At 40.8% G+C, this 25,475-nt stretch overlaps 1 protein-coding gene across 4 annotated transcripts in view; it reads left to right on the top strand.

The window, feature by feature from the left end:
• IGSF5 (immunoglobulin superfamily member 5) overlaps window positions 1-25,475 on the top strand; it is a 49,395-nt gene that overhangs the window by 20,622 nt on the left and 3,298 nt on the right. Inside the window, exons 7-9 of one of the 4 annotated variants that reach the window (XM_013955378.2) lie at window positions 1,868-1,980; window positions 3,766-3,842; window positions 24,548-24,610. In XM_013955378.2, coding sequence (XP_013810832.2) covers window positions 1,868-1,980; window positions 3,766-3,842; window positions 24,548-24,583 — 226 coding nt within the window. In that variant the 3' untranslated portion in view covers window positions 24,584-24,610. Of the gene's footprint in view, window positions 1-1,867; window positions 1,981-3,765; window positions 3,843-10,071; window positions 10,300-13,526; window positions 14,878-24,547; window positions 24,611-25,475 lie in introns of those variants that run through there. The other 3 variants (XM_013955377.2, XM_013955379.2, XM_013955380.2) reach the window with 3 other exon arrangements.

The following is a 25,475-nucleotide window of genomic DNA, read 5'->3' as shown; positions in this document are numbered from 1 at the left end:
TTTGGTATAAATGAAGCACTACAAAGCATTTTCACTTGTATTCTAACTTGTTTCTGCCAAAAGCCTGCTGCAAGGATCAGTCCTGCTATGGCAGAACCAACTGAACGTGTGGAGAAGCATCTGCCCAGCAGCAGGGACTGGTATGGTCAAGTCCATGTCCTTCCTGGGGGTCCTGCGCACTGTTGCTGCCTTCAGAAGGTCTGCACAGTGTTTCCTGTCAGGCAGCACCAACAGGTCCAGAACAGGCCCTAACATTACTTTCTCCATATTCTTTGAATCTGGTCTGGGGTAAATAAAATTATATCTTCATGACATAATGTGTGTTTTTTAGATCTGGAATCAGTAAAGCTCTTATTTGCCCGTTAACTTTAAACATGGGTTGTCCTACTGCCTTCAGAAAGGTTACTTGCACTCTTAATGTTAAGCAAATGCTTAAGCACTGGGATGAGTCCAGGCTCTAGGGTTTAGCTTGGATTCAGGAACTCAGTGTTGACCATTCTGCAAAGTTTCAGCATGTGTAAATAATGCTGCTGAAATCACAGAAACTAGTTACAGTTACTTCCAGGTCTTGTAGGTGTAGTGCTTTTTTGGGGGGGGACGGAGGGTGGAGGGAACATATCTGAAGTAAAAAGAATGAAGATTCTCTGGATTTCAGATGCCACCGTGTACTAGGAGAAAGAAAAAGTGAGACCAAAGATGTATTGTTTTACTCCCCGCCACGTTTACCTTTAACTTATCTAACCAGCTTTTTGTACCTCCTGCGCTTTTTTGTAACTGCTTTGGATTTGGCTGCTACACTGAGTTTGCTGAAATCTAAGAATCAGATAAAGTAGGCTGTACAGTATCATCTAAGATGCGGAGGTGGTATTCCTAAACAACTGCTCTTATCTTTCAATAACCTTAACAGGTTTCTTAGTGGTATTTAACATGTTTATCTCCTAAAAAAACAAAACAAAAAAGACCCCACTTATCGTAGCTGGCCCATCATATCTACCTGTGCATTAATGATGCCCATCTGAAGCTTTATGCATCTTTATGCTAAACATAAAAAGTAAATGCAGCAGTTTTCACAAATACTGGTAACCAAAAATATTTCACTGTTCACCTACAAATTCCTGCACTGCCACAATCCTGCCATCAGTTTGTACTTGCCACCCCAAAAACCTAGACAAAGATGGATCTGGGCCTATACTGGGGAGAAGTTCGTGGTAGGAACAGGTGAATAGTAACATCTCTTGTAGCATAACAGTCATGAGTAACAAATACACTCTTTTTAGTGTCTAGTTACGCAGGTCACTTCCGCAAATCCAGAGATGTGTAGCTTTAACCAAGGAAGTTCTATTAACTTCACTGTGACTATGTTCATGTGTAAAGGAAATTCCAAAGTAAAAGATTAACTTCAGAGTGTACAGATAAATCATTTGGGCGTGAACTGTGGTGATGTGAGTTAATATGCTTTGTTTTGCAATTGGGTGAGCTCAATTTACAAAGATGATGGGTTATTGCAGGTGACCCGACTGGTGTTCCCTTACTGGGCCGCTGACTATCCTGTAATTCAGAATCTGAGATCAAAGTTCATTTCCTACAAAACCTATGATCTGGACCAGAGACTTCAAGTCTTAGCAGATTTCTCATTTTATTTTCCTGCTCTCTGATAAAGCAGGTGATGGAAACTTTCTAAGCAGAACTGAATAGATAATATTTATACAGGACAGAATTTGCAACAGATAAATACTTGGAAAGCCCAGAAATATTTTGCATCTATTTCTTCAGGAGTAAGACATATCCCTTTTTCTCTGTTTTTCTCTGCTGTCACTCAAGAGTTCTCCTATAATGAAGTTCTAATGATAGGTACTTTTATTTCTAGAAAAGTTTCGGCTAAGAAGAAAAATAGTGGACATTTGCAAAACAGCCAAAGAAATGGTAATGAAAATCATGGATACATTCCAGAGGAACCAAAGTACACAGAACACATCCCAAGTGAGTCTAAGTCAGGGAATCACATAGCATTGAACTGCTTCTCAACACAAGCGTTATAGACAATATGTCAAGCAATTAAATTATGAGATTTCACAGCACGTTGTGGTGTACTTGTGCCTGGCTTGAACCTCTTCAGAGAATTTTGGATCTTTTACAACATGGTCTTTCAAAACTGCTGAGAAAACTTCAAAGCTCTTTGCAGTTGAATTTAATGTTAGTGTTTTTTTTTTTCTTTTTAATGCCTTTGTTCCAAATTCCCTGGACCAGAGGGTAAGAGTACTGGATTCCCATATGAAAGGCTATTTAGGCAGTATTTTGCAGTTGGACTGCAAAAAAAAAAAAAAGAAAAGAAAAGAAAAACAGCAAAAGAGTCCACAGGAAACACGGGAGACATCATATGTGCACTTTTGAAGAAGTTCTTTTTCTTTGGTTAACTCCTGGGACTTATGCTGCTTCTCAAACTTCAGCTGAATCTGTGAAAGTTTCAAGCTCATCCATCATCTTTTTTTTTTTCTTACTAGTTTTTTGCTACCCATGTAACTGAACAATAACCATATTTTTGTGCAATAAGTTGTTGCCATGTTCATTTGTGCAACATTATCATAAAAAGTACTCCCTTTGGTAATGATATTTCAGGATGGTATATCAGTATCCACATAACGTTTCAGGCACTGCAGGCAATTCTTTGGTTTCCTATCTCAGAGACTATTTGCATATTTTGGGGGAAGACAGAGCCATGGGTGAGAAAAATCGTACCCATGTGTTCTGCTGAATGTCACTGAATATTGTCTCCATCAGTTATTCCATAACATGACACATAATTGAGGAAGGAGATCTTTATACACAGCTTCCCTCCCTCTCCTTTCCTCTGCCTCCAATCCAAATAATTCCATGAAAAACAGAAGCAATAAAGCCTGGTTTCCAAAGTCTCACCTGTTCTCATGAAACATTTTGAATATGTCAGACTTTCTGAAACTGTTCAACAAGTTCAAATGTTGCTGAAGTAGGTAGAGATGCACACCCACATTGAGCTTAAGCAGATATTCTTCATTTCCTTAAGAAACTGGGCTTACATTTACAGCAATGACTCTTATGAATTTTATTCATCAGTGGTGATGAACTGCATAATGACTGCAAGCAGTGACAAGGTAGAATATGTAAGTAACTGGAGGGGCAGGGGTTGGAAAAAGCCTAGTTTTTAAGCAGCTTGTATTTTCCACAGGAGAACATGGCTGAGCAACTGTCCTTTGCAGTGCTTTTCTCCTCATTGCTGACTGCATTTGTAAAAATATATTAGTGAATTATGATTTTACTGATAAATGACTAAGGCATTATAAATTCTAGTCTTTAAGCACAAGGCTTGTTCTATAGCAAATGTAAATCTCCACCAAATCTTGGCCCACCACTTGCATGTGTAACCACATTATTTTCAAAGCACTAAATCAAACACTTTATGGCATAAAATTACTGTGCAGAGTCTATAATCCAGGCATACACCCCTTTCTCTCTAACAAATAAATTGTGACGAAATAAGTGCAGTGGAAGGATTTCAAGAGCAAGGGGTATTTGTAAAGCTTAACACAGTTAAAGAAAAAGAAAACTAAAATAAACATGGATAAATTGATTCTACTGGTCCTAGATGGGCTCCTTGCATATTCATTAGATAGAACTGGGCTCACAAGGCATTTCTAGTATTAAATCATATTTAGTTGCATTCCTGAATGGCCTGTGGTTCATGTCGTGGTGGACACTGAATAACAATAATCTTGTATATTTTTGTTACAGGAATTGTCTCTCTTCCCCCAATGACTTCCAAGTTTACTGTCCCTGATCCAGATTCATATGCCAGTTCCGTATCAAAGGTAACTGTAATGTGGAGATCTTGACATTTTTCACACAGTGTGTCAACCTCAGTGTGTATTGTACTATACACAGATTATAAACATAGATTTGGAGTGCACGTGGACATTTAAAAGACGATTACAGGTCTAACTGGATAAGTGGAATGATCCTTTCAGCATTCCTGGACCTTCTGTTTATAAGGATAAGACCACCGGGTGTTAGTCTCACATTTAAATTGATTTTTGGTGGGGGCGAAGGGGGAAAGAATATTTGGATAAAAGATTTAATAAAGCTTTCGCCACAGACCTGTTTCCCTCAACTCCCTGCTATGTCTTCCCCCCCTCATCTAGGCTAAAGTTGCCCAAGTTGCAGGCTTCTCTTCCTCAGTCTGTGCCTGCTCTTTACTATCCATTTCATATCTTTCCTCCTCCAAATGTCAGCTAAGTCTTTCTCCAAGTGTGGTGGATAGCCCTGGCTGGGACAGACTTGCCATAAATAAAGGCAATTGTTTTTTTATCATTCCTACGATTGAAACATCACCTCCTCCCTCCCCAGCCCTCTTGTTATCATTACTTAAACCTTCTAGCCTTGCCAGCCAGAATAATTCTGGCTCAGCTCTTGAGAATTCACCTCTGTGTGTATTATACAACCCATTATAAATGTGGAGGTTTGCTTTGCTCTGGGACTGTAATAATTCTGGGCAGCTGTTACATAGGGGCCTTCGCCACAGTGGAGCTCTGCAATGTTTTGTTGTTCTCCCCAGCTGCCAGACTGGAGGAGATGTGGGTATGAGATGGAGTCACTGCTGAAGGTGGGGCTTTGGGTTCCTTGGCAACCACAGCAATCCAGTGCACATTTACTGCAAACACAGTAAACAAGTGTGCATTTTCCCTGGATCATTTCATGATTGTATTCTCAAATTGAACTTCCACATTATAAAAGTGCCTTCCGTCAGGAACTTCCCGACGATCTTAGAGACCTTTGATATCTCAGCAGTAAATGATGGAAGGGAAAGCACAAAGCTAACACCCACTCTAGAGTTTTGTCCCCTTTCCACATGACTAAAGCATAAAGAAGCAGAGTTCAGCATTTATTCCCCGACTTGTTCTATTCTCAGCTACCTCCATTTTGAAGTGTGACATTGGACTCACAGCTTCTAGCACAACAGCAATGTGGATCCTAATTTATGCCATACATTTGTAAAATAGTTTTAGCATCTCTGTGATGGTTTTTGCCAATATTCCCTTGAGAAAGCATCAGCAATGTGGCACTGAGTTCTCCAGCTCAACACAGTGATATCTCATTTATTTTTGAAGAGCTGTTTCAACATGTACAGTGCAGAGATCTGTCTTGTGATGACATTGCATGTAAATCATAACAGAGTGTGTCTAGTTCTTTTGGCACACAATGAAATTTAGAAAGTATTCAATCAATGATTAAAATAATGATCAAAATAATAACAGTAAAAATAGCAATGGTAATGATGTATCTATGGCTGGTAGTTATTATGTTTGACACTAATTACTTGTTAAACAAAGTAGTATTAACGCAAAGCTGAAAAGCATACACAAAACAGCTGAGGGTTCAAACATTCCTAAAATCACCAGGCAGTTTCGGTGTGACTCCCTAACCATGCACAACAGTTTTAGACAGAGTTTGATATGTTTATATGGCACTGGCTACATCTACATTCACATGGAGTGTGGCACTTTATGATCAGCTCAGAAGAGCAAATCAGTGGGTGTTGAGGACGAGGCATCCGCACTGCACACATTTCAAGGGGAGACGATAGCTTCAATTAGTTGTAGTCTTCTCCCTCAGACTGGGTGCTCATTAACGATTGATGTGCACTGGATGTGCTCCTGGAGGGCATCGTGCAGTTTGGTTTCATCTGAAATGGATTCACTTTGGGCACTGTCAAGTGGCTCTAGAGGGAGATCCAAAGTGTTGTGAGAGGGGACCATCAGGAGTCTGGGTTCAAAAGCATGCTCCTGATTTGAGCTGAAACACAAATGTAGGTGCAGCCCTTCATGTCGAATGCTATATTAGATGGTGTTGCGAAAGGAGTGATGCACTTCACTCGTAAGAGGCAAGCAGCACTATGTTTATTGCAGTAAGCGACTTACTGAAGTTCAGTTGTAAATAAGAACGATTTAATGAGTTTTGATTGGCAAGGTTCACTCAGTTATTTACTGCATGAAGGACAGGGTCAGATGCACACACAACAGAGACCCTCCGTTGAGTCACGAGGTTCAGACTGGACCCCCTTGCTTTCTAAACTCCTTTGGAGAGGAGCCTGGGTGCGGCTGAATCCAGTCCTAGTCCCAGACTTGGTCAATGGTTTATGTCTAAAGGAGTGTGTGCGAAGGAGACCCTCCCATTGAGTCACGAGGTTCAGACTGGATCCCCTTGCTTTCTAAACTCCTTCGGAGAGGAGCCTAGATGTGGCTGGATCCAGTCCTAGTCTCAGACTTGGTCAACGGTTTATGTCTAAGGGATTATGCGCGCAATTAGTCAGAGATATAACTCAGCAAAGTTTTGTGAAGTTCACAAAAGTTCAGCCTGCTGTTAATCTCTACCGAGGATCTGTTGTGGGTAAGGAATCTCTCAACCTCGAGGAGTAACCTTGAGAGGCATCCCTGCTCAAGGGGAGGTTCTGCAGTGCAGCCCGCTGCTGTGCAGGAGAGCTCAATGGGCTCTGGGCTGCCCCCTATTTATGGGGGGAGATGATTGACTCATAGTCATATTTGCATGCTAGACGGGCCTTAGTTGGTGCATGCTCAACTAGCCCCTACATACGTGCTGTTTACAGGGAGGTCAGGTTGAGGGGGAGAGAGCACATCAGTGGGGGGGGGAAAGGAGCACACTGTCACAGATGGCCTAGGCGGTCTCTTGCAGCCTGGTGGCTATGGAAACAGTGAAATCCATCAGAAGTACACAGCAAAGACTATTTCTGTTAAACCAGGTGTCTCCAAACAATGTTTAGTACAAGTCTGATAAGATGGATTCTAGCTGCATCAGTAACAGTGTGCACGATTTTAAAAAATATCAAGAGATAATCTACAGGTAAAAATTGTTTATAATTTTTCAACATGTTGGAGGAATATTTAGCAATCTAAAAATGGCTTGTGAGGAGAAATTAATTCTCAGTTTGAACAGGGCTTCTTAGTATGTTGTGGTGCCCCCATTTTGTATATACAGAAGCTGGTAAGGGAACTGCTAATATTGCTTGAGAAAGGTTTACCTTAAAAGATTGTGGATTTGCAGTCTGTGATTTAAGTTTATAGGATTATATACAAACATAGTGAAATATTTTCCAGACAAAAAGTGTTTTTCTTTTACATTCATAACCTTCCCCAGTAACTGCATAATAGAAGTTTCCTGACAAAGAGTTGTGTTACTGGATGCAATTTAATAAAGTTCAGTCACCATTGTTGCCAATAAATTGTATAATAAACACCGTGGTGCTCTTTTGTGATAATATATTTCTTGTCAAGTAAGAGAAATCAGATGGCAAGCCATTTAACTGTTTGCTGATTAGTACTGAATCAAATGACTTGTTCAGAAACTACCTGCCTTCCTGCCACTGCATTTTCTGGGCAAAGAATGTTGTGTTTCTCAGTTGGTTCTCCCTGCCTGGTAGAAACATTCCCAAGGGTTTTTCTTGTTTATTCTTCTGATTTTTTTAATGATAAATGGGGGGAAAAAATCAAAAGGGAGAGGAGTTACCCAGAGATTTTTTTTCCACAGTCAGGGAGGTCATAAAGGGGTGGACGCCAGCAAATTGCCTCTCTCTCCATGGATAAGCAGGAAAAATAAGCAAACTTCTTCATGGTGCTTACATGGAGGCAGAAGGAGTGAAGGTCCTCCCTCAGCAGCAGGCTGGGGAGGGAATGAGGAGCCTGGCTTACTGATGGAAAGAGTCAGACAGACTGAAGACTTAAATCCTAGTCTCTCCACCTCTGCAAGGTCAAAGAACTTAAGATTTCTGTGCTTGGCTTCCTTGACACCATATGGGATCAGCAAGAAGGATTAACCACAGCAACATGTCAGAAAACAGGTCCAAAGTGAGCAACATTTTAATGGGGAGCTTAAAATCAGAACAAGTTCATGCATGTGGGGAGAAGATTGAAAGCAGAGCAGTCACAGTGAATGAAGATTTTCCAACTTGGCATTTTGGTTGGACGGAGGTGAATGTACCTACCACACAGCACATCACTCCACTTCCAGGAGAAAAAGAGATTGAAAATTTCAGCATCTAGAAGGTTAGCAAGCATAGGCTGCAGGTATTAGGACATCTCTCTAGGGTCTCTGAGGGTATCAGCTTCAAATTTGGTACCTTCTGTTCCACATGTAAAAAGGTACAATCTTAAATGATTTGAAATATTAAGGAAGTTTTTGTATCAAAGATTTTGTTTCCTCAGAAGTCCTTGCCCATTGATCCAACCTGGTACAAAGCCCTGAGATATCTGCTGGGTCTCATTGTAAAAGATGACAATGGAAAACCACTTAGGTCAGCTATTCACCATCGAACCTCATTGAATCAGAAACTAATGCAAAACATTCACAGAAGATAAATGTTGCCCAGCAATTGCACCAATCAATTCCTACCATGAACAAAAGATTTGGCAAATCACCTTAGGGAAAATTAGTGCCTCAGCCAAGAAGAAGGGGGAAAAAAAAAGATGTGCAAGACATTTAAAAAATGATGAATATCGAACTAAATTATTGAGCTGAGGAAAAAATTACCAGCCAGTGGAAGAGGAGGCCAGGAGCATCAGTCAGGGGGTGCTGGAAGGTCTTCACTCTGATTACATTAACCAAGAAAAGGTCAAATGGAGAGTAGAGTTACAGGCTTCTGCTTAATTGCATATTTTGTTACCATCGGCAATGGCAGGGTAGCAATCCTTGCTCCTAGTCTGAGGGCTGAACTGCAGGCCAAACGGTTGTTAGGGACTAAGGTCCCATCCAGGGGCTGTTTCTTATGCTCTGACCCATTACGCAGAGCTTCTTCCAAAACCCAAGTGCACTGAATGTGATCCTTCCCCTGACTCTAGCAGATTTTGGGTCAGTCTCACACACAACTAAGCCTGAGCAAGGACCATAGGGCCAGTTCTGCCAGGTCCTGAGGACCATCTGTGAGGAACTGCATTATTTTTTTAAGTCCTACTGGTACAAAAGGAGCTCTAAGTACTAAGCATCTTGCAGGACTGGACAGTCTCCTACACAAGCCTGGTAATTAGTCCATTTAATATGCCATAAATGTCTTTATGATAAATCAGATGATCATTTCTTAAAAGGGAGTGATCATTTATAGTGGGCCAGATTCATCCCTGGTGTAATTCAGCTGACTTTAGCAGAGCTACATGAGGCTTGGATTTGCCACCACAGCCACACTCTTCCTCTTCAGTCTGAAGTGAGTCATGGCTCCATTAATGGGGACAGATCTATTTTTTTTCTTAACTACTCTAAATGGCACTCTATAAACTGGAAATATTATTTAGTTGTGGTTGTGGTTTTATACTGGGGAGAAAATGAGTGACTAATTGTAGCTACATTTATTGCACTGTATATAACTGCACTGACTCTGTGGATTGTTTAAAAAGAAAAATTAAGCTATCAAAATCAAATTAAAAGGCCAATAAAATAGAAATATAAACCAATGACAGCAAATAATTTTACACTTACTGATGAAATGTACTATAGAATATGTCATGTTATGATAGTCGTTGGTCAGCAAATCTTGAATAAGAGAGTAATAAATATTGATGATACAAATGTAGAAAAGGCAGGTGTAGTTTACAGACTGAAGCATAATCTTTCCAAGTGTCTGTGGAAAAAGGGGAGGAATGAAGTTGTGTGGGTGGGATTAACCTCTGTGTGTGTGTGCATGAATGCCTGTGTGTGTAAAGAAAAGGAACTGCAAGTTTGTGTATCTATTGATAGATAGGAAAATATGCTGAATATACTGAAAAGTTTATAGGCAGGAACTGGTTTGCTATTTGAAGCAATGACGCATCTGAATGAGTTTGAGGGTACCCAGAGCTTTTGGGTGGGTGTTTTCCTGTCAGTGAAATGAATTTGGAGAGAGAAATAAAAATTGAGAGAAGGGGAAAAAATAACCTTGTAAAACAGAATACAGCTGTGCTTCCATGATTTTTTTGTTATAACAGTTAGCAAAATGTGTGATGCATGCAGACATATTTGGAAGTACTCCTACATTAATTTCAGCAATTTGTTCTAACACAGTTAGCCCTGGACTAAGCCTTCAGCTTATCACACATTTCCGTAGCATCAGTGTCTGAGGAGCTGCCATCTGTCAAATCAATTTGAAGATCAGAACTCTGTTTCACAATGCCAGATGTGTGTTCATCATTCATATCACTGATGTCATATAGGATGCAAAAGTGACTACAACATCCTTGTAATAGCAGAATTCTCTCTTTCATTGACTGAAAATCAGTATCCAAAACTTTACTGAAGGATTCAACCCTGAAATTGTCTGATAAACATATTATTTTACCTTCTGATTTGTCTGTGTATTGCTAGTTCTCTTTTTGTGGGGCTAAAGAGATGAAAGAGATGGAAAGATAGGGCATCTTTCCCCAAGCAAACCCAACAAACCATGCAAAGCTTTGGCCAGCATAATAATCCCTTTATACTAATCCATTTAAAACATCATCCAGGGCAGATGTAAGTCAACAGAAAGCTTTTGAAATATGTAACTTAAATATCTATGGTTAGCTGAGCACACAAAGAGACTTAAAACTATGTAAAGAGATGCTGATGGTATTTCTTCCTGACTGAGGTGATCATCTTAGAAACTTGCTTCTGTAGTGTTGGGCTCTGCACGAACCATTAGAGCTGTCTTTGCCTTCAACATGTAAGATGTAGTGAATAATGAAACCACTTTTTCAGACTAGGACTGACAGGACTAGTAGGGCACTGAATTAATCTGAAGAAGAAGCAACTTTGAAATCAAAACCAAGCAGAGGCTCTGGCAGTAGTAGCATATCAAGGTTTAAATATGAAATGGCTGTTGTGATTCTGCTCCTCTGCATTTTGTATTTGTAACTGCCTTGAATTTGGCATCTTCGGTAGCAAGATAAAATGAATTCCAGGTCACTAAGCCAACTGTAACCTCAGTGAGGCTATGCTACTTCAGAGAAAGCTCCACAGAAAATGGGCCAATACACAGCATGAATTGATTGAAATTCATGAAATTATTCATTAACTGATATCAGAGCACAGTGAGAATAAAATACGACTAACCCAGGACATTTGTGCTAAAGCAAATAACCGTAAAAGATGCAGGGCCAAGGTGAACCTGGTCAATTATGGGCACAATCTGCGCCTCAGGCCTGTAACAGGAGCAAGTGCTGCTCAGTTCCTCCTTTGGTGGTGAGGAGAAAGGGCATCACAGGGCAGGGGCTATGATGGCTTCTTCTTGCAGATGAGATTTTTAAGGCAAAACAAGCTTGCTTGGATTACAGCCACCCCAGTACTGTCAGGTAGGGAAGAGTGGTGCAATCTAGACCCAGCTGGTGTGAGAGTCTGCCAGCAACCCTTACTCAAAATCATATGCAAACCCAAACCAAGTATTGACTACTAACAGTCATAAACACTGCTTCTTATGACAGCATTATTTGATGCACTTTCTATTGAGCGTCTTTTCCTTCAGTAAATCTGGGTGCAATACAATATTTTTGTGCAACAAATTCTTGGAAATATTCCTACGCCAATATTTTGGTAAACATGGGATTCAAGTATTTACATATGTCAGGAAATTTCAGAGGGAGTGTTCAATGAGGTGCTCTTGAACTCCTTCTGAAACTTTCTGGCTACTCAGTATGCTAACCAGTTCAGTGTGGTTTATACTCAAAGGACAGTCCAGAGTATGTGGGAACACATGCTTTCTACAAACATAACACTTGCCTTCAGCTTTTTCCAACTTTTTTCCTTTTTTTTTGGTAAATCTGTTATTTTCTGAAGGTAGCAGAAGTTGCAAGTATCTCAAAACCTCTGCCCTAGTGAGAAAGCTTGCCTTAACAGACCTATAATTGAAGGATCAGGAAATAAAAACAACTGTTCCGCATTAATGGAGCAAATCTCATCAGATATTAATCTCCTGGGAAACTTCTCATGTGCTCTGGAAATGAAGGAGTGATAACTCTGTTGAGCACCAGCAAGGTCTTTGGGCTATTGCTGAACTGCAAGAAATTAAAAGCAGCAGAGAGCAGCGGAGAGATCTTGGAAAAGGTCTCAAGCAGAGACAGGCAATCTTGTTAATTCCCAGAGCACCACTCCTCTCTGCCGAAAGAAATGATAAATAAGGGTAAATTTAGAAAACAGCAGGATGTTTTAGCAACAAAACAGGGAAAAGAAAAAAAAAAAGAGTTGTGTTTAAAACAGAAAGCATCTGTCTTATGAAATGTTACTAGGATAGTTATATTTATCTCATGGTTTTCCTTGAGGTGCTGGGACCCACTAAATACTGGAGAAGTATTGTCCACATGTGTTATCTAACATTTTCCTCTATGGCTTATTCAATAATGTATATGTACCAGATGCATTATTTAAGATGTTAAAAACTGGAAGAATACCAAAGCAATACAGACTGTACATGATTAATGCTTGAGAAACAAAATACAGGAAGTTTGGTCAATAGCTGGGAACCAAATCTTAGCTTGGGCTTGATAAAAATTTCCACTGGGAAGGATGGTGAGATTTCCATTAATATCAAAGGGCTTGGGACAAGGTGGGGAAGTTGTGAGGAACACAGCAGCCAGCAGATAGCCTGTACTTGGAGGAAGACAAAAATCAGCATTTGGGCCAGCCACAGCAAGCTGTTTGACAATAGTGTTTCATTTAGGAAGCTATGTGAAGACACAGGATTATAGCTTTGGAGGTAATTTTCATTTTCTTGGAGCTACTTTGTAATTACCTACATGAGGTCCCGCTATCAGGTTTAAATATCCAAAGCATATGTTTCTTGGATGCATCTGAGAATGAATTTTTCTTTGTTCTTTCCTCTGCAGTTATACTTTGTAAAAGTGCATAAGTAATTAGGACTGGAAATCCATTGCACTGAATGCAAATGAGAATAAGGTTTTCAAATCTGCTGGATATTTCCCCTAATCTGATCTCACTGAGGTCAGTTTGAAAACCCTCTTTGCTGTGGGTTCAAGTAGGACCAGGCTAATTATCGGAACTTAAAAAAAAAGCCTGCTTTAAATAAACACTGAGATGTTGAAAACTGTCTTTGAGATACATGAAATATTGGCATACTTATTGTTGATGTTCTTAATATATTCAGAAGGCAACATCAGTTGTTTAGTTTTTATTATAGCTTATCAGGTAGTTTTGTTAAGAAAAACAGAGGAGGAATGTCCAACATTGTCTTTTGCTTTAAAGAATACAGACTGCGGAGTACCCAAGCATTTCTCAGACAGCATATAACCAATTAATGAATTCCCAGAATTGCCATCGGCATGTTGCACGTGAAGCTTATATAAGTGTTTTCTTTTTCTTTTTTTTTTGCTGTTCCTCTTTGTATTTGGATTTTGAGTGGGTTGCTAATGATAGATTTAATTTTAGTATAATGCTTTGAGGTGAGGGGTTGGCAGGTAACCTCCTGAGATCCCTTGCAGCCCTACTTTCCTAGGATTTTTTTTAGTTCTGTAACTGCTTCTATTCTCCCCCAGGTGCGACCTCAAAGACATACTGATGGTCCGATCAGCCCAAAGAAAATTAGAAACGTGACACATGTTTAGGATGTACTTTTCCAGGAAAGTCCTCTGTCAGCTGCATGTTACACGTTTGGATGACTTCCTACAACAAAGAAAGGTCATCACCTCTTCTGTCAGTTTAAGCTACAGGTTATTTTTTGTTTATTTTTTTGATAATGGAATACAATTGCAACCTTCACCATGTAGCATACAATATCTCAGCAAAATAATGGACATGAATGACAACCTTAAATTCAGAGGCAATGAATTCCATGAGACTCTAGAAGAACAGGAATCCATGCTTTGGGTCTCAGGGAAGCCAGCAAAACTCCTTATTGGGCAGACATCTTTGGTCATCCACAGCAAGGTCAAGGACTGTCACTGTTAGAGATTTATTAGTTCGGAAAAGCTGGTTAATAATAATACTGGTTAATACAGTACCTACTGCATTTTTAAAATTTACTTTATGTACAACTGATCATCTTAAGCTCACAAGAACACTTTTCAATTTCTGTTCTGTAATAAAATCAAGGGAAATTTTCATCAGGGTTCTTTCAAAATTTCTAACAAAACAATCTGTGGATCAGAAATAAGTTTTTTTCATTTCAATACATTCTTTTGTTAAAGTATTTTTTTAAAACAATGTTCCAGTGTTAAGTAAAAAGCAATCACCCATACACCAAAAAGCCCTGTTCTGATTGAAAGGCAAAAATCTTAAGTTGAAAAATGTGGATTTGAAACTCCTGACTTGTAAGAGTTGTTGCTTGAATGCTTTATGCCTCTGTTTTATCTGTAGGCTGAGTTTGTTAGCCAAGTGATGTGTGTCGCAGAGAATGGTGGCTGGTGATATCATGCTGCACCCTGTTGTTTTGTCAAGAATGGAGTGGACAGTGACTGTGGGAAATACAGCCTGGCTAGGTAACCTAGCCAGTAGAGCAGATCTGGCACATGGAACCCTATATGTGCCTTCCCAAACTAAAAATAATGATTTCTAGCAGAAATGTCTTGGCTGAAATTTTATACTTCACATAAAAATTTCAGCTTATTAATTTTTTACACAAAGGCAAACTTCCTTCACAAAGAAGGCTGTTTTCCAGTATACTCTCCTTTCCAGCCACTCAAAACATTCTGAATTATCCAGTGTTTTGCACATTAATCTTTCATATGAACCCATGCATGTGCTTTTTGAATGATGAAAGAAGTAGAAACAATTATTTCTTCAGTGACATTCTGTGCAATGAAAATAAGAAATCCAAACCCTGATCTCAGGAAAAAGTTGTTTTGTATGTTCAGCATTTGGGATCTCATTAAATAGTGACAGATTTTGCACTGTTGGTCACATTTTTTTTGTCAGTCTATCAACTGGCAAGACAAGCGCTGAAACCAGTTCACATCCTGTGCAATTGTTGTTTCAAATTCTGGCGGTCTCCACTCTTTCTGTCTTGTTTGGTTAAAGCAGAGTTTTGAAATGCATTCTCTTGAACAATATGGTATGTAAATAACAGTAATGTTATACAGAGAAAATACAAATAATTTATACTGTGGAATACCTGTGTTCTTTCTTTAAAATAACCATGCACTGAGAGAAAGATCAGCCTTATTCTGGTGTAAGTATTGATATTGCCAACATCTGCTAGTTAGTAGTACAACTCAGTGTAAATTTGTAACCTAAAAACAAACAAAAATCCACTTTATTAGAGGAATGCCCACACTAGTCTGTATCTCAGGTATAAAAAACGTGAACCTTTGGCTTTCTGCACACATGCAAAGTTAGCAAGCCTCCTTCTGTCAGAAAAATAACCCTGTGTTACAGAAATGAAGATTGCATCAAGGTAGTTGTTTCCCAGTAGAAAATACTTTGAAAAGAGATCAAACTATTCCATGTTGTAAATCTCAAAGCCCTTGATTTCAAGCTTAATTTTGATATTATTTGTATCATACTAGTGAACCTAGAACTAGAGAAAACATTTTCTCCAGTCAAGCTATAATCTTCCTCATTAATCAAAAAATACTGTTTTGAAGATGAGGGCAAGAGGCTAGATGCTCTAAATCAAAAGAGGGACATTGTTATCAATGATATGGTGCCTCCTGTTCTGGGGAGGCCTCTTTTAGAGTTACACGCCATGCTACCTGGTGCTTGGGGCTCCTCTGAGTGCAGCAGCAGTGCTTCTCAAATTGTTTTTTAGGCTGTGATCAGGCAAAAGCACCTCCTGGCACTGCTGTGGAATGAATGAGCTGACGTGAGATCCAGGTTGCCGCAGCGGGCCAGCAGCCACGTGCAGCCAGGTCACCCTCCGGCTCTGCACCTTGCCTGGGAGCTGGAGGTGCTCCAGAGTGCCATGCTTGCCTTGGGGACCATTTGCCAGTAGATAGCACACGGCAGCAATATGAATTATACTCCACTGATTGCACATCCCACTGACTAGAATGAATGAAGGCTTTTTGCACAAAGAGGTACCACAACCATGGAAACGTGCATGTTAACCAGAGTCTGGAGCTATTTTCCTTCCTGCCAGCTACAAGAAGGCATCCCACACAGCTATGGTATATTCTTAACAGAATTAGCATGAAGTTAAGAAATGCTTACAGAGTCCTTGAAATTTATAGTTGGGAGCATTCCTATGCTTCTAGATTTATTTTCTTCAGGCATGTTATACAGTCTGTATATCATCTCCAGTACTAACAGTTAGCTATGTTTGCAAATAGAGCTCTACAAACAACAATACATAAAATACAGAGACAATTTTTAGCACTCGGGGAATATAAAATATGCAGGCACTTTCAGAAGACACAGTAGAGTAAAAAATATTGAATTTCAAGCACTTTATGGAGACACCAATCTTTTGTACCCATGCATGCTGATTTATAAATAAGACTTGAGAGACATTTTAGTCAACTAGAAGTATTTAGTTCTTTTACTGCTTACAGACTGTGAAAAGTTTGATAATATAAAACCCTTCCAGGTTTCTTTACAAAATGCTCTAATTTGAATTCCATACATGTACGTGTGGAAAAAAAATCACAAATATCCAGTATTTCATTCTACAGTAAAGTTTCCTGAATTTGTCCCATTAGTTTTATATTTCACAGAAATTTCAGGCTACTTGAAGACAAAGCCACTTAAAAATAACACTGGACTCATGTAGAAGTTTCTTTTTACAATAAAAAAGCACCTCAGGTCTCTGTGGGCTGAGCATAATCAACAGATGCACTGTTAGCAAAGGGTACTCACAGCATTGACTAAACATTTGGTTTCTTACTGATCTGCTTGAACTGAACCTCTATTTTCAAATATTTATTTGGTAGAATATATAGTATGTAGTGTTGCTAACCCAAAATATACCATTCTCAACCAAGTATTTGTGCCTCCCAGTGCCAGAGATGGGGAGTCTTTGGTCACTAGCTGACCAGCCTCACTCGCTCTTTTCTCAAAAGGATCTTGTATGAGGCAGGAAGGACACTGCTTCTTACAAGCTTCGTCAACAGAAACTCCTCTAAAACCAGAGTATGGCCCTCTTGAAGTGTTGCTCATAACTCATCTTATTCCACTTCCCTCCCTACCCACAGGAATAGATCTTGACAGTTTAAAATGGGGCCCAACCCTCCCTCCCTGTATTTCTCTAGATCCTACACCTGCATTCCCAGAAATACAATTAAATTTACCCAGTGCCCTCATGGTAACTGTGTAAGTGAAACTAAGCAACTATTTTGCCCCAAAATGATCTCCTATGGGCAAGCTGTAATGGAAATTCCCCCAGCTGCCAAACGGGGAACACATCTCACAAAATACCTTTGGCATCTTAGTCCTCCTTTTCAGAATAACCTCCAAAAACACCTTCTAAAGATGAGGCTGAGAACTGAAAGTCATAAAGCCAATTGATATGAAGAAGCACGCACTCACTAGATGTGACTTTTATGATTAGACTCTCCTCCTACTCACCACGAACTACTCTTGTTCCCCAAGCTATAAACTATCTGCCTCTTTTTTCCCCCTAGGTGATAAGTAGCTCAGTTTAACTTTAACTCTCTCTCTCTCACTCTTTAACTCTCTCTCTCTCACTCTCCTCCCTCTTTATCATCCCTTCTCCACAGCTACCAAATACCTTTTCTTTCAATGAAGGACTAATTGATACATATTTAATTAACCTCTGAGCATTGGCTCTCAGCTTGTATTTAGCTTTGAAAATTGCTGCTTCTATTTCAGACCTGAAGAGGGGCTTGCATGCCTGAAAGCTTGTTTTATTTTTCCAGCCATACCGGTTGATCCAATAAAAAGTACTATCTCTACCTGTATACTTTGTCCTGCCTACTTACACACATTGATGCCTGTATATTTTGATTATCTCACCTCATAGGACTTCAGGAGGACACTATGCAAATTTAATACAGACTTTCTGAATTGCTGTTGGGAAAAAATTGAGATGTGAAGAAGGGAGCAATTGCCATTGTAACGGCAAAAGACAGTCAGTCACTCAGCCTTCCCCTCCCCCCTAAGTGCAAGGTATTTAAATATAACCAGTTAGAGAAAGAACATGTTAATATTAACCTCATTTGAAAGTGAAGCTTGTCAATAAAAAGGAAATTAAACAAAATGCTATTTGTGGAGTCAGGACAAAAAGAAACCACATCAGGTCCACACTAACATGTCTGCATCAAATCACTTCAGCTAATGGAAAAATTACCTGTTTTGTTGTAAAGATGGGCTTTGCTAACACTATGCACTGCCATAGTCTGTCTAACAAGTCTAAACAAAGTTTCTGTCCTTTTGCCATGGAGAATTAAGTTTTCTTACACCCTTTTCTCTTCCTGCTCTCTACTCTTTGGGAGGTACAGGTTTGTAATAAATCCTTTGCATTATTCTAGAAATCACTGTTTATTTAAGATAGATTAGTACAGATATTTATTTAGATGAATATGGATTCTTGATGGCTCAGAGTAATATTACAATAGGGTATTCCTTTTTAGTTCAGAGAACTAGTTTCTGGGAGCTTTCAGTGCCATTCGGCATAAGATCTTATAGCAGAACTCACGTCACAAAGATGTTATTTATATTGGTTATTTTCTACTGTGGCATGATCACTCTCTCAGATGAAGGCTATACTAAGTGCCTTTTCTCAGATCATGTTCCAGAAAAACATTGTTTGTTTTTGTTTTGGGAAAAGAATGCCAAAATCCAGGGGAAAAAAATATTGAGATGCTTTTATTAGACAAGTCAACCAGATCCATCTTAGCTCTGCCTCATCTCATTAACTTCTCATCACTAAAAGCCCAGGGGCTGCTGTGACCTTGGATCAACCTCTTTGTGCTATTGATCCCCTGAGTCCTGATAACTTTACAGTTGGACACTGCTGCTGTGGTCACAGCTCCACTTGCTTGGTCCCTGCACCATGGGGCTCTCCATTGCAAATACCAGTGCTGTGACTGCTCATTTTAGACCTACTGTGAAAGGGCAAAGGGAGGAGTCAGGAGTCAGACCTTCTGCCCCAGGGCTGGCAGTCTTTCAAAGGTGGTGGCAGGCTGTATTTCTCTTTCCCACTTGAATGAGGATTCAAAAGAATCTACGAGCTGCCATACACGTCTCCCTGGAGGGCAGTGGCTCTGAGTCCTTGGAGAGCTCATAGCTCTGTGCATCCCAGGAGATGCTTTCCTCGAGATGCCATGGGTGCCAGTATATGGCCTTGGGTTGGCCTGTTGCCTTGATGATCTTGTTCATTTGCTGCTTTCAGCAACCAACAAATGGGTGGCTGGTCCCTGCTCTTGGTGCTAATCCTTTAAATGGTAGCAAGGTATGAAAAGATCTGAGCTTAGGATTCTGACAACCATCACTACCACTCCTACCAGGCTGTATTACCTCTTTTAAAGAAATCAGGCCTATTTGTAACTTCAGTGAAAGTGACTTCAGCAGCCAGATCACTGCACCTGTATCAGCATAAATTCCCCACCTTAATTCTAAACTCCTAAAGGACTGCAGCAAGAATATTTACTGATTGAGGACCCTTGTCCATCCCAGGACCAAATTAGTAGCTGCTTGCTGGAAAAAAATCAACACGAAGATGTTAGGACTGCCTCATACTGTTTTCTTGCAGATACAGAGTTTTATTTAGATCTTACCCTACTGTCCTTCCAAAGGACAGTCAATGAATCTCCCTTGAGGACGTAATACATTTACCAGGTCTTATTCCAAAGTCATACAATTTGTTAAAAAGAACATTATGAACTTTAGGTTTGTCTCAGCACTTCTCTTGTATTTATGCAGAATCCAGTCATCTTCATGATGATTGCTAGTCCACACCAAGAGAGTTGTGGGGCAGCAATTCCCACCTGAAAACCAGCCATATGGATTTTGGATTGCATTACTCCTTCCTATTGAACAGTTAACCACACTCAAACCATGCAAAACAGAGATTGCTTATTAGAGCATAAGCAAATTTAGCAGCCGTTTTTGTGGATATCTGCCTCTTGGAAATTTGCAAGGCTTCTCCCTGATCCTCTGGAGACATGCTCATTAAGCTCTGTGTTACCAGCCAAGCCTTTCAAAACTGTCTTTGAGGAGGCAGTACATCAGTCCAAACTCAGAAAAGATTCTTCTAATTTGATCAGTGCTTCATTAGTCTTCATCTGTGAAATGAACAACTCAAAGAGGAAGTAACAGACATTCTTAGAGATGCACTGTCTGTAGTGATCCATCAGAATTCATAGGCTATGCATCTGAGCTAGCAGAGGAACAGTTACTTCTCCCTGGTCCTTTTATAGATTCGCAGAAGAGGGGGAGAACAGAGGGATGGCAAGGATGGGACTGCTGATCACCAAAATGTCCTTGTGCCTGGCAGTAGGGCACATGTGACTCTTCCCAAGCAGAACACAGAGAGCAATATGTTTTGAAGAATACCTGCCATTGCAAGATAGGTTAAAATAAAATTAGTCCTTCATCTTGTAAAAATTGTATACGATCTTTACATCATGGGTTCTAGTATACAGGGGCTATCTATAGCTGAATTGCACAAAGCTTAAAAGTGCGAGGCAGGGTTTTATTATGGCACTGAGCAGCCACAATAGCAAATTCATAGTGTTTTGGTGAAGATCATATAAAAAAATCATCCCATGAGCGTAAGGCACTGAAAATGTCAGTAATTTGAGCATCTTATTGATTACATTTCTCCTTAAGATCCTGAAAAGAATTGTAACGTTCTATATTGTATTGTGCAACCAAATCTGAGGAAATTTTATAACTTCATATTAAATCAGAAATCAAGGTTCTGTTCCATTTTCTCATGCAAAACCATTGCTGATTTCAGTGGGGTAACTATTTTAAAATTAAAAACATTTTCTTATGGGGTAGAATTGTCCAGTGTTAGAAACAAACACATTCCTTCCAAGGTTTCCATTTGTTACAATTTTTTTCTAACATATAAAGACTAATTAGGTGTATTAAACATGTTTACAACATACATGTACTAAAGATGAGAGACTATTGGGAGTACAAGGTGGAGGAGGAGGATATGGTATGATATATGTGGCAGCCCACATACATTTTCACTGTTTAATATCTGAGGTCTTGGAAGATCTAATGAAATGACTTCAATTTCATATGCAATTTTGACAGCATTCGTAAGGAACATTTCACGGCCCTGAGCATATCAACAGATTCTAGCTGCCCTGACACATCTAACTCGGATATGGTGAAGCTCTGTAACCTGAGATTAGACTTCTGTGGAAAAAGCTAAATTGTGAGAAAGAGCAGTGAGAAGCTCCATCTGAGGCCTCCACTCGTGCACCTGTGCTCATGACCCAGGGAACTACAGGCCAGTCAGCCTCACCTCCATCCCTGGAAAGGTGATGGAGCAGCTCATCCTGGAGGCCATCTCCAAGCCTGTGGAGGACAAGAAAGTGATCAGGAGTAGTCAGCATGGCTTCACCAAGGGGAAATCATGCCTAACCAATCTGATAGCCTTCTCTGATGGAATGACTGGCTAGGTAGATGAGGGGAGAGCAGTGGATGTTGTCTACCTAGACTTCAGCAAGGCTTTCCACACTGTCTCCCATAACATCCTCATAGACAAGCTCAGGAAGTGTGGGCTAGATGAGTGGACAGTGAGGTGGACTGAGAACTGGCTGAATGGCAGAGCTCAGAGAGTTGTGATCAGCGGCGCAGAGTCTAGATGGAGGCCTGTAGCTAGCGGTGTCCCCCAGGGGTCAGTACTGGGTCCAGTCTTGTTCAACTTCTTCATCAATGACCTGGATGAAGGCACAGAGTGCACCCTCAGCAAGTTTGCTGATGATGATACAAAACTGGGAGGAGTGGCTGATACCCCAGAGGGCTGTGCTGCCATTCAGAGAGACCTGGACAGGCTGAAGAGGTGGGCGGAGAGGAACCTCATGAAGTTCAACAAAGGGAAGTGCAGGGTCCTGCACCTGGGGAGGAATAACCCCATGCACCAGTACAGGGTGGGGGTTGACCTGCTGGAAAGCAGCTCTGCCGAGAAGGACCTGGGAGTCCTAGTGGACACCAAGTTAAGCATGAGGCAGCAATGTGCCCTTGTGGCCAAGAAGGCCAATGGTATCCTGGGGTGCATCAGGAAGAGTGCTGCCAGCAGGTCGAGGGAGGTGATCCTCCCCCTCTACTCAGCCCTGGTGAGGCCACATCTGGAGTACTGCATCCAGTTCTGGGCTCCCCAGTACAAGAGGGATGTGGCACTACTGGAGCAAGTCCAGCGAAGGGCTACAAAGATGAATAGGGGACTGGAGCATCTCTCTTATGAGGAAAGACTGAGAGAGCTTGGCCTGTTTAGCTTGGAGAAGAGAAGGCTCAGAGGAGGTCTTATCAATGTGTACAAGTATCTGAAGGGAGGGTGTTGAGAGGATGGAGCCAGACTCTTTTCAGTGGTGCCGAGCGACAGGACGCAAGGCATCGGGCACAAACTGAAACACAGACAATTCCATCTGAACATGAGGAAATACTTTTTCACTGTGAGGGTGTCAGAGCACTGGAACAGGTTGCCCAGAGAGGTTGTGGAGTCTCCTTCTCTGGAGATATTCAAAACCCGCCTGGACGCAATCCTGTGCAATGTGCTCTAGGTGACCCTGCTTGAGCAGGGGGGTTGGACTAGATGATCTCCAGAGGTCCCTTCCAACCTCAGCAATTCTGTGTGATTCTCTGATGGCTCGGGAGCTGCAGCTACCTACCCTGAAGGCATGCTGTGCTGGGCCTTGCACCCAGCTGACCCTGAACCTGACTTGACTTTTTGGCTTGACATTGAACCTGCCTTGTCATTGTAGACCTGTTCAGTCATCTGGACTTTTGGCTGACCTTGGTCATCGTCACTGGAGCTGCTCTGCTCTTCTTTTCTTGGTCCCATGGAACCCCTTGTTGGCAAAAAGCCTGCCCCTGCCTGCCCCACTGGCGCTGGCTGCTCCCAGCATGCCTGCCCTGTGCAGCAGCCCTGCTCTTGCTGCATGGTGTGCTGCAGCTGGGCCCTTTTTCAGTAGTTACTCCAGCTGCAAAGAAGTCCCTGATCTCCCATTAGTTGTATGGATTCTTCAGGTTGCAAGAAAGATTATTTTGAGGACAGGTTTAAAACTTGTTTTACAGAAGTCAGCTACTAAGCAGCGAGTACATCTTCGGTAGTTTCCCACTGGTTGCATGTTACCACAGAGAACCCCCTTCCATCCATACAGGAACAGAAATACTTGGAGATTTCAGTGCAATCCCACACTGAGACACAAAGCACTGCATGACCCTGGAGTGATCCTGCCATGAGGGCTCTTTCTGAAGCAACCAGCACGCTGCCACTTCCCTGAATCACTCTTTGGATGCAGGTGAAAGTGTCCTTATCCACATGGGGAAGCAGGGCAGCTGCTCACTTTGTCATTTAATATGGAAGCACCAATCGGTCATACAAGGAAGAATGCAACAAGCCATTTATCTTTATTAACCTGTGCTCCCTGAATAACCAGTTTGTATCAGTACAGAAAGGCCGGAGCCACTAACTCCCATCTCACTGTGGTACAGCCCCCAAGCAGATGCCTAAAAAAACCTGCTCCTGTGTCCGGAAACCTCTACAGTTCAACTGCTCTGCTGCTGAGCAGCTGCTGCAACTTCACCTCCGAACTATGCATACCTAGCCACGCTACTGCAAATGATGTTTTATTTCTCTCCAAAATGTTTTCTCTTTTCCCTTGTTTGCAGATGTTTCCTTTCTCCCCCACTGCCCTCAGTTTGTTGTCACATCTCATAGCTTTACTTGTTTAATGAGGAACCCAAATGCCTCAGAGCAGGTGCCTTGTCTCCTCACTTGGCTGTGAGCAGCCGCAATGGCACTGCAGAAATAGTAAAAAGTAAGTCTATATCCCTTTACCCTCAATAGCCAGACAGCTGACAAATTTTGCCCTGCATTGCAGATGCTATTCAATTATTGCAATGAACCCAATCAGAAATAATTAATGAAGACTTTCTAATGGATATTGGGAAGATCATCCACCAAACTCAGGGAGGTTTTCTTTCTTCTCTTGCTGTATTGCTACACTCAGCAGCTTCATAGCTAATAAGTTAAAAAGCCCTAGATTCCTTAATTTCAACTGCTAATACCTTTTGATAGGGTAGGGGTAGGTACAGTTAATGTCAGACGATTATTAAGTCATTGATGGTGCTCTGAAGTGGAAACTGTAAGAAGAGCCATGAGCTATGGTTACCCATGTTACATTACTTAAGCCACTCATTCGCTTGTATTCGTTAATTTTGCAGCTGGATAGGATTTTCCTAGCAGACACCAGACATCCCTTGTGCCCCTTTTAACTGCTTAATGATAAAAGTTCACAGTGAGCAACCACTGCATGCCATATTCCATTTTCTGTGTGTTTCTCTTCTAGGGAAGCACTGCCCTCAGACACTCTGGTGGGTCATTGGCCACATTAATTCAAAGCATCAACTAAATTGCCTATAATTGCAACTATTTACATGTAAGTGCTAGACTGTAACTATACTATTTTTCCTACCATAGGTGTACAGTGCAGAGTATTCAGTTCACTCTTCCTGAGTTGATGTTATTCTGGAGACCTCATAGGTAAGAGTTCATTGAACTCAGTTTGCTTCTTTTGCTATGTTTTCTGCTCTGCAAACAGTTGTCAGATGAATATATCTGCTAGCACAAGGTTGTGATTTTTTTCCTGTCAAGGAGCAAGAGGCCTCTATGAAAGTTTAAAGATCCAACCGAAAGGTCAATTGGCATAATCAACACTTTAAGTAATAAATCTATTATCACGCTTTCAATTTCATTACCCCAATTAATGATTCCTTCCCCTGGGTTAGAATTGGCATTTCAGTGCAGTGATTCTCAACAGTCAGGTATATTTTTGGATGAACTTTAAGGCCAGGGCAATTTATAATACGAAAACTCTAAAGGACATACTGGCTACTTTGTTCTCTAGGCATCAGTCATGTACTTTGTTAAATTAGAAACATGTATAATGGAACCAAGGGAATAAACATCTATTAGGGAAATGGGCTAGACTTGGGATGTTTATGCACTTGCACATCTTTTTGCATGACACCAATTGAAACTAGCAAGAAACATATTTTGGCAAAGCTTTTGGTAGCAATCCAAAATAGTTCCGATCCAAAATAGTTCCACCTCTTTTGTGGCAGTGAGGGAGAGAGGAAAACAGGGAAGGAGAGGGAAAGGTACATTTCAGAAAATAGTATAACAGCAGCAGTAGAAGCAAGCTGACTCTCATGTTTGTTCTGCTGTTGTAAATCAAACCTCATTCATTTGAAAGCATTTTGTTTAAAGACACTACTCTGAATATCCTCTGGAGTGACTGAGACAAGATTCTGGCCTATTCTCCCAGGAGTCAAATCATGCATTACTTGTTTTTAGTTTTATAGTAATCATAATTGCCTTTTCCCATTGAACCCCATAAGTCATTGAT

Source organism: Apteryx mantelli, chromosome 1 (assembly GCF_036417845.1).
Source record: "Apteryx mantelli isolate bAptMan1 chromosome 1, bAptMan1.hap1, whole genome shotgun sequence".
Taxonomy (NCBI): domain Eukaryota; kingdom Metazoa; phylum Chordata; class Aves; order Apterygiformes; family Apterygidae; genus Apteryx; species Apteryx mantelli.
The sequence above is the reverse complement of the archived record's forward strand: the minus strand, read 5'-3'. Positions and strand labels throughout refer to the sequence as shown.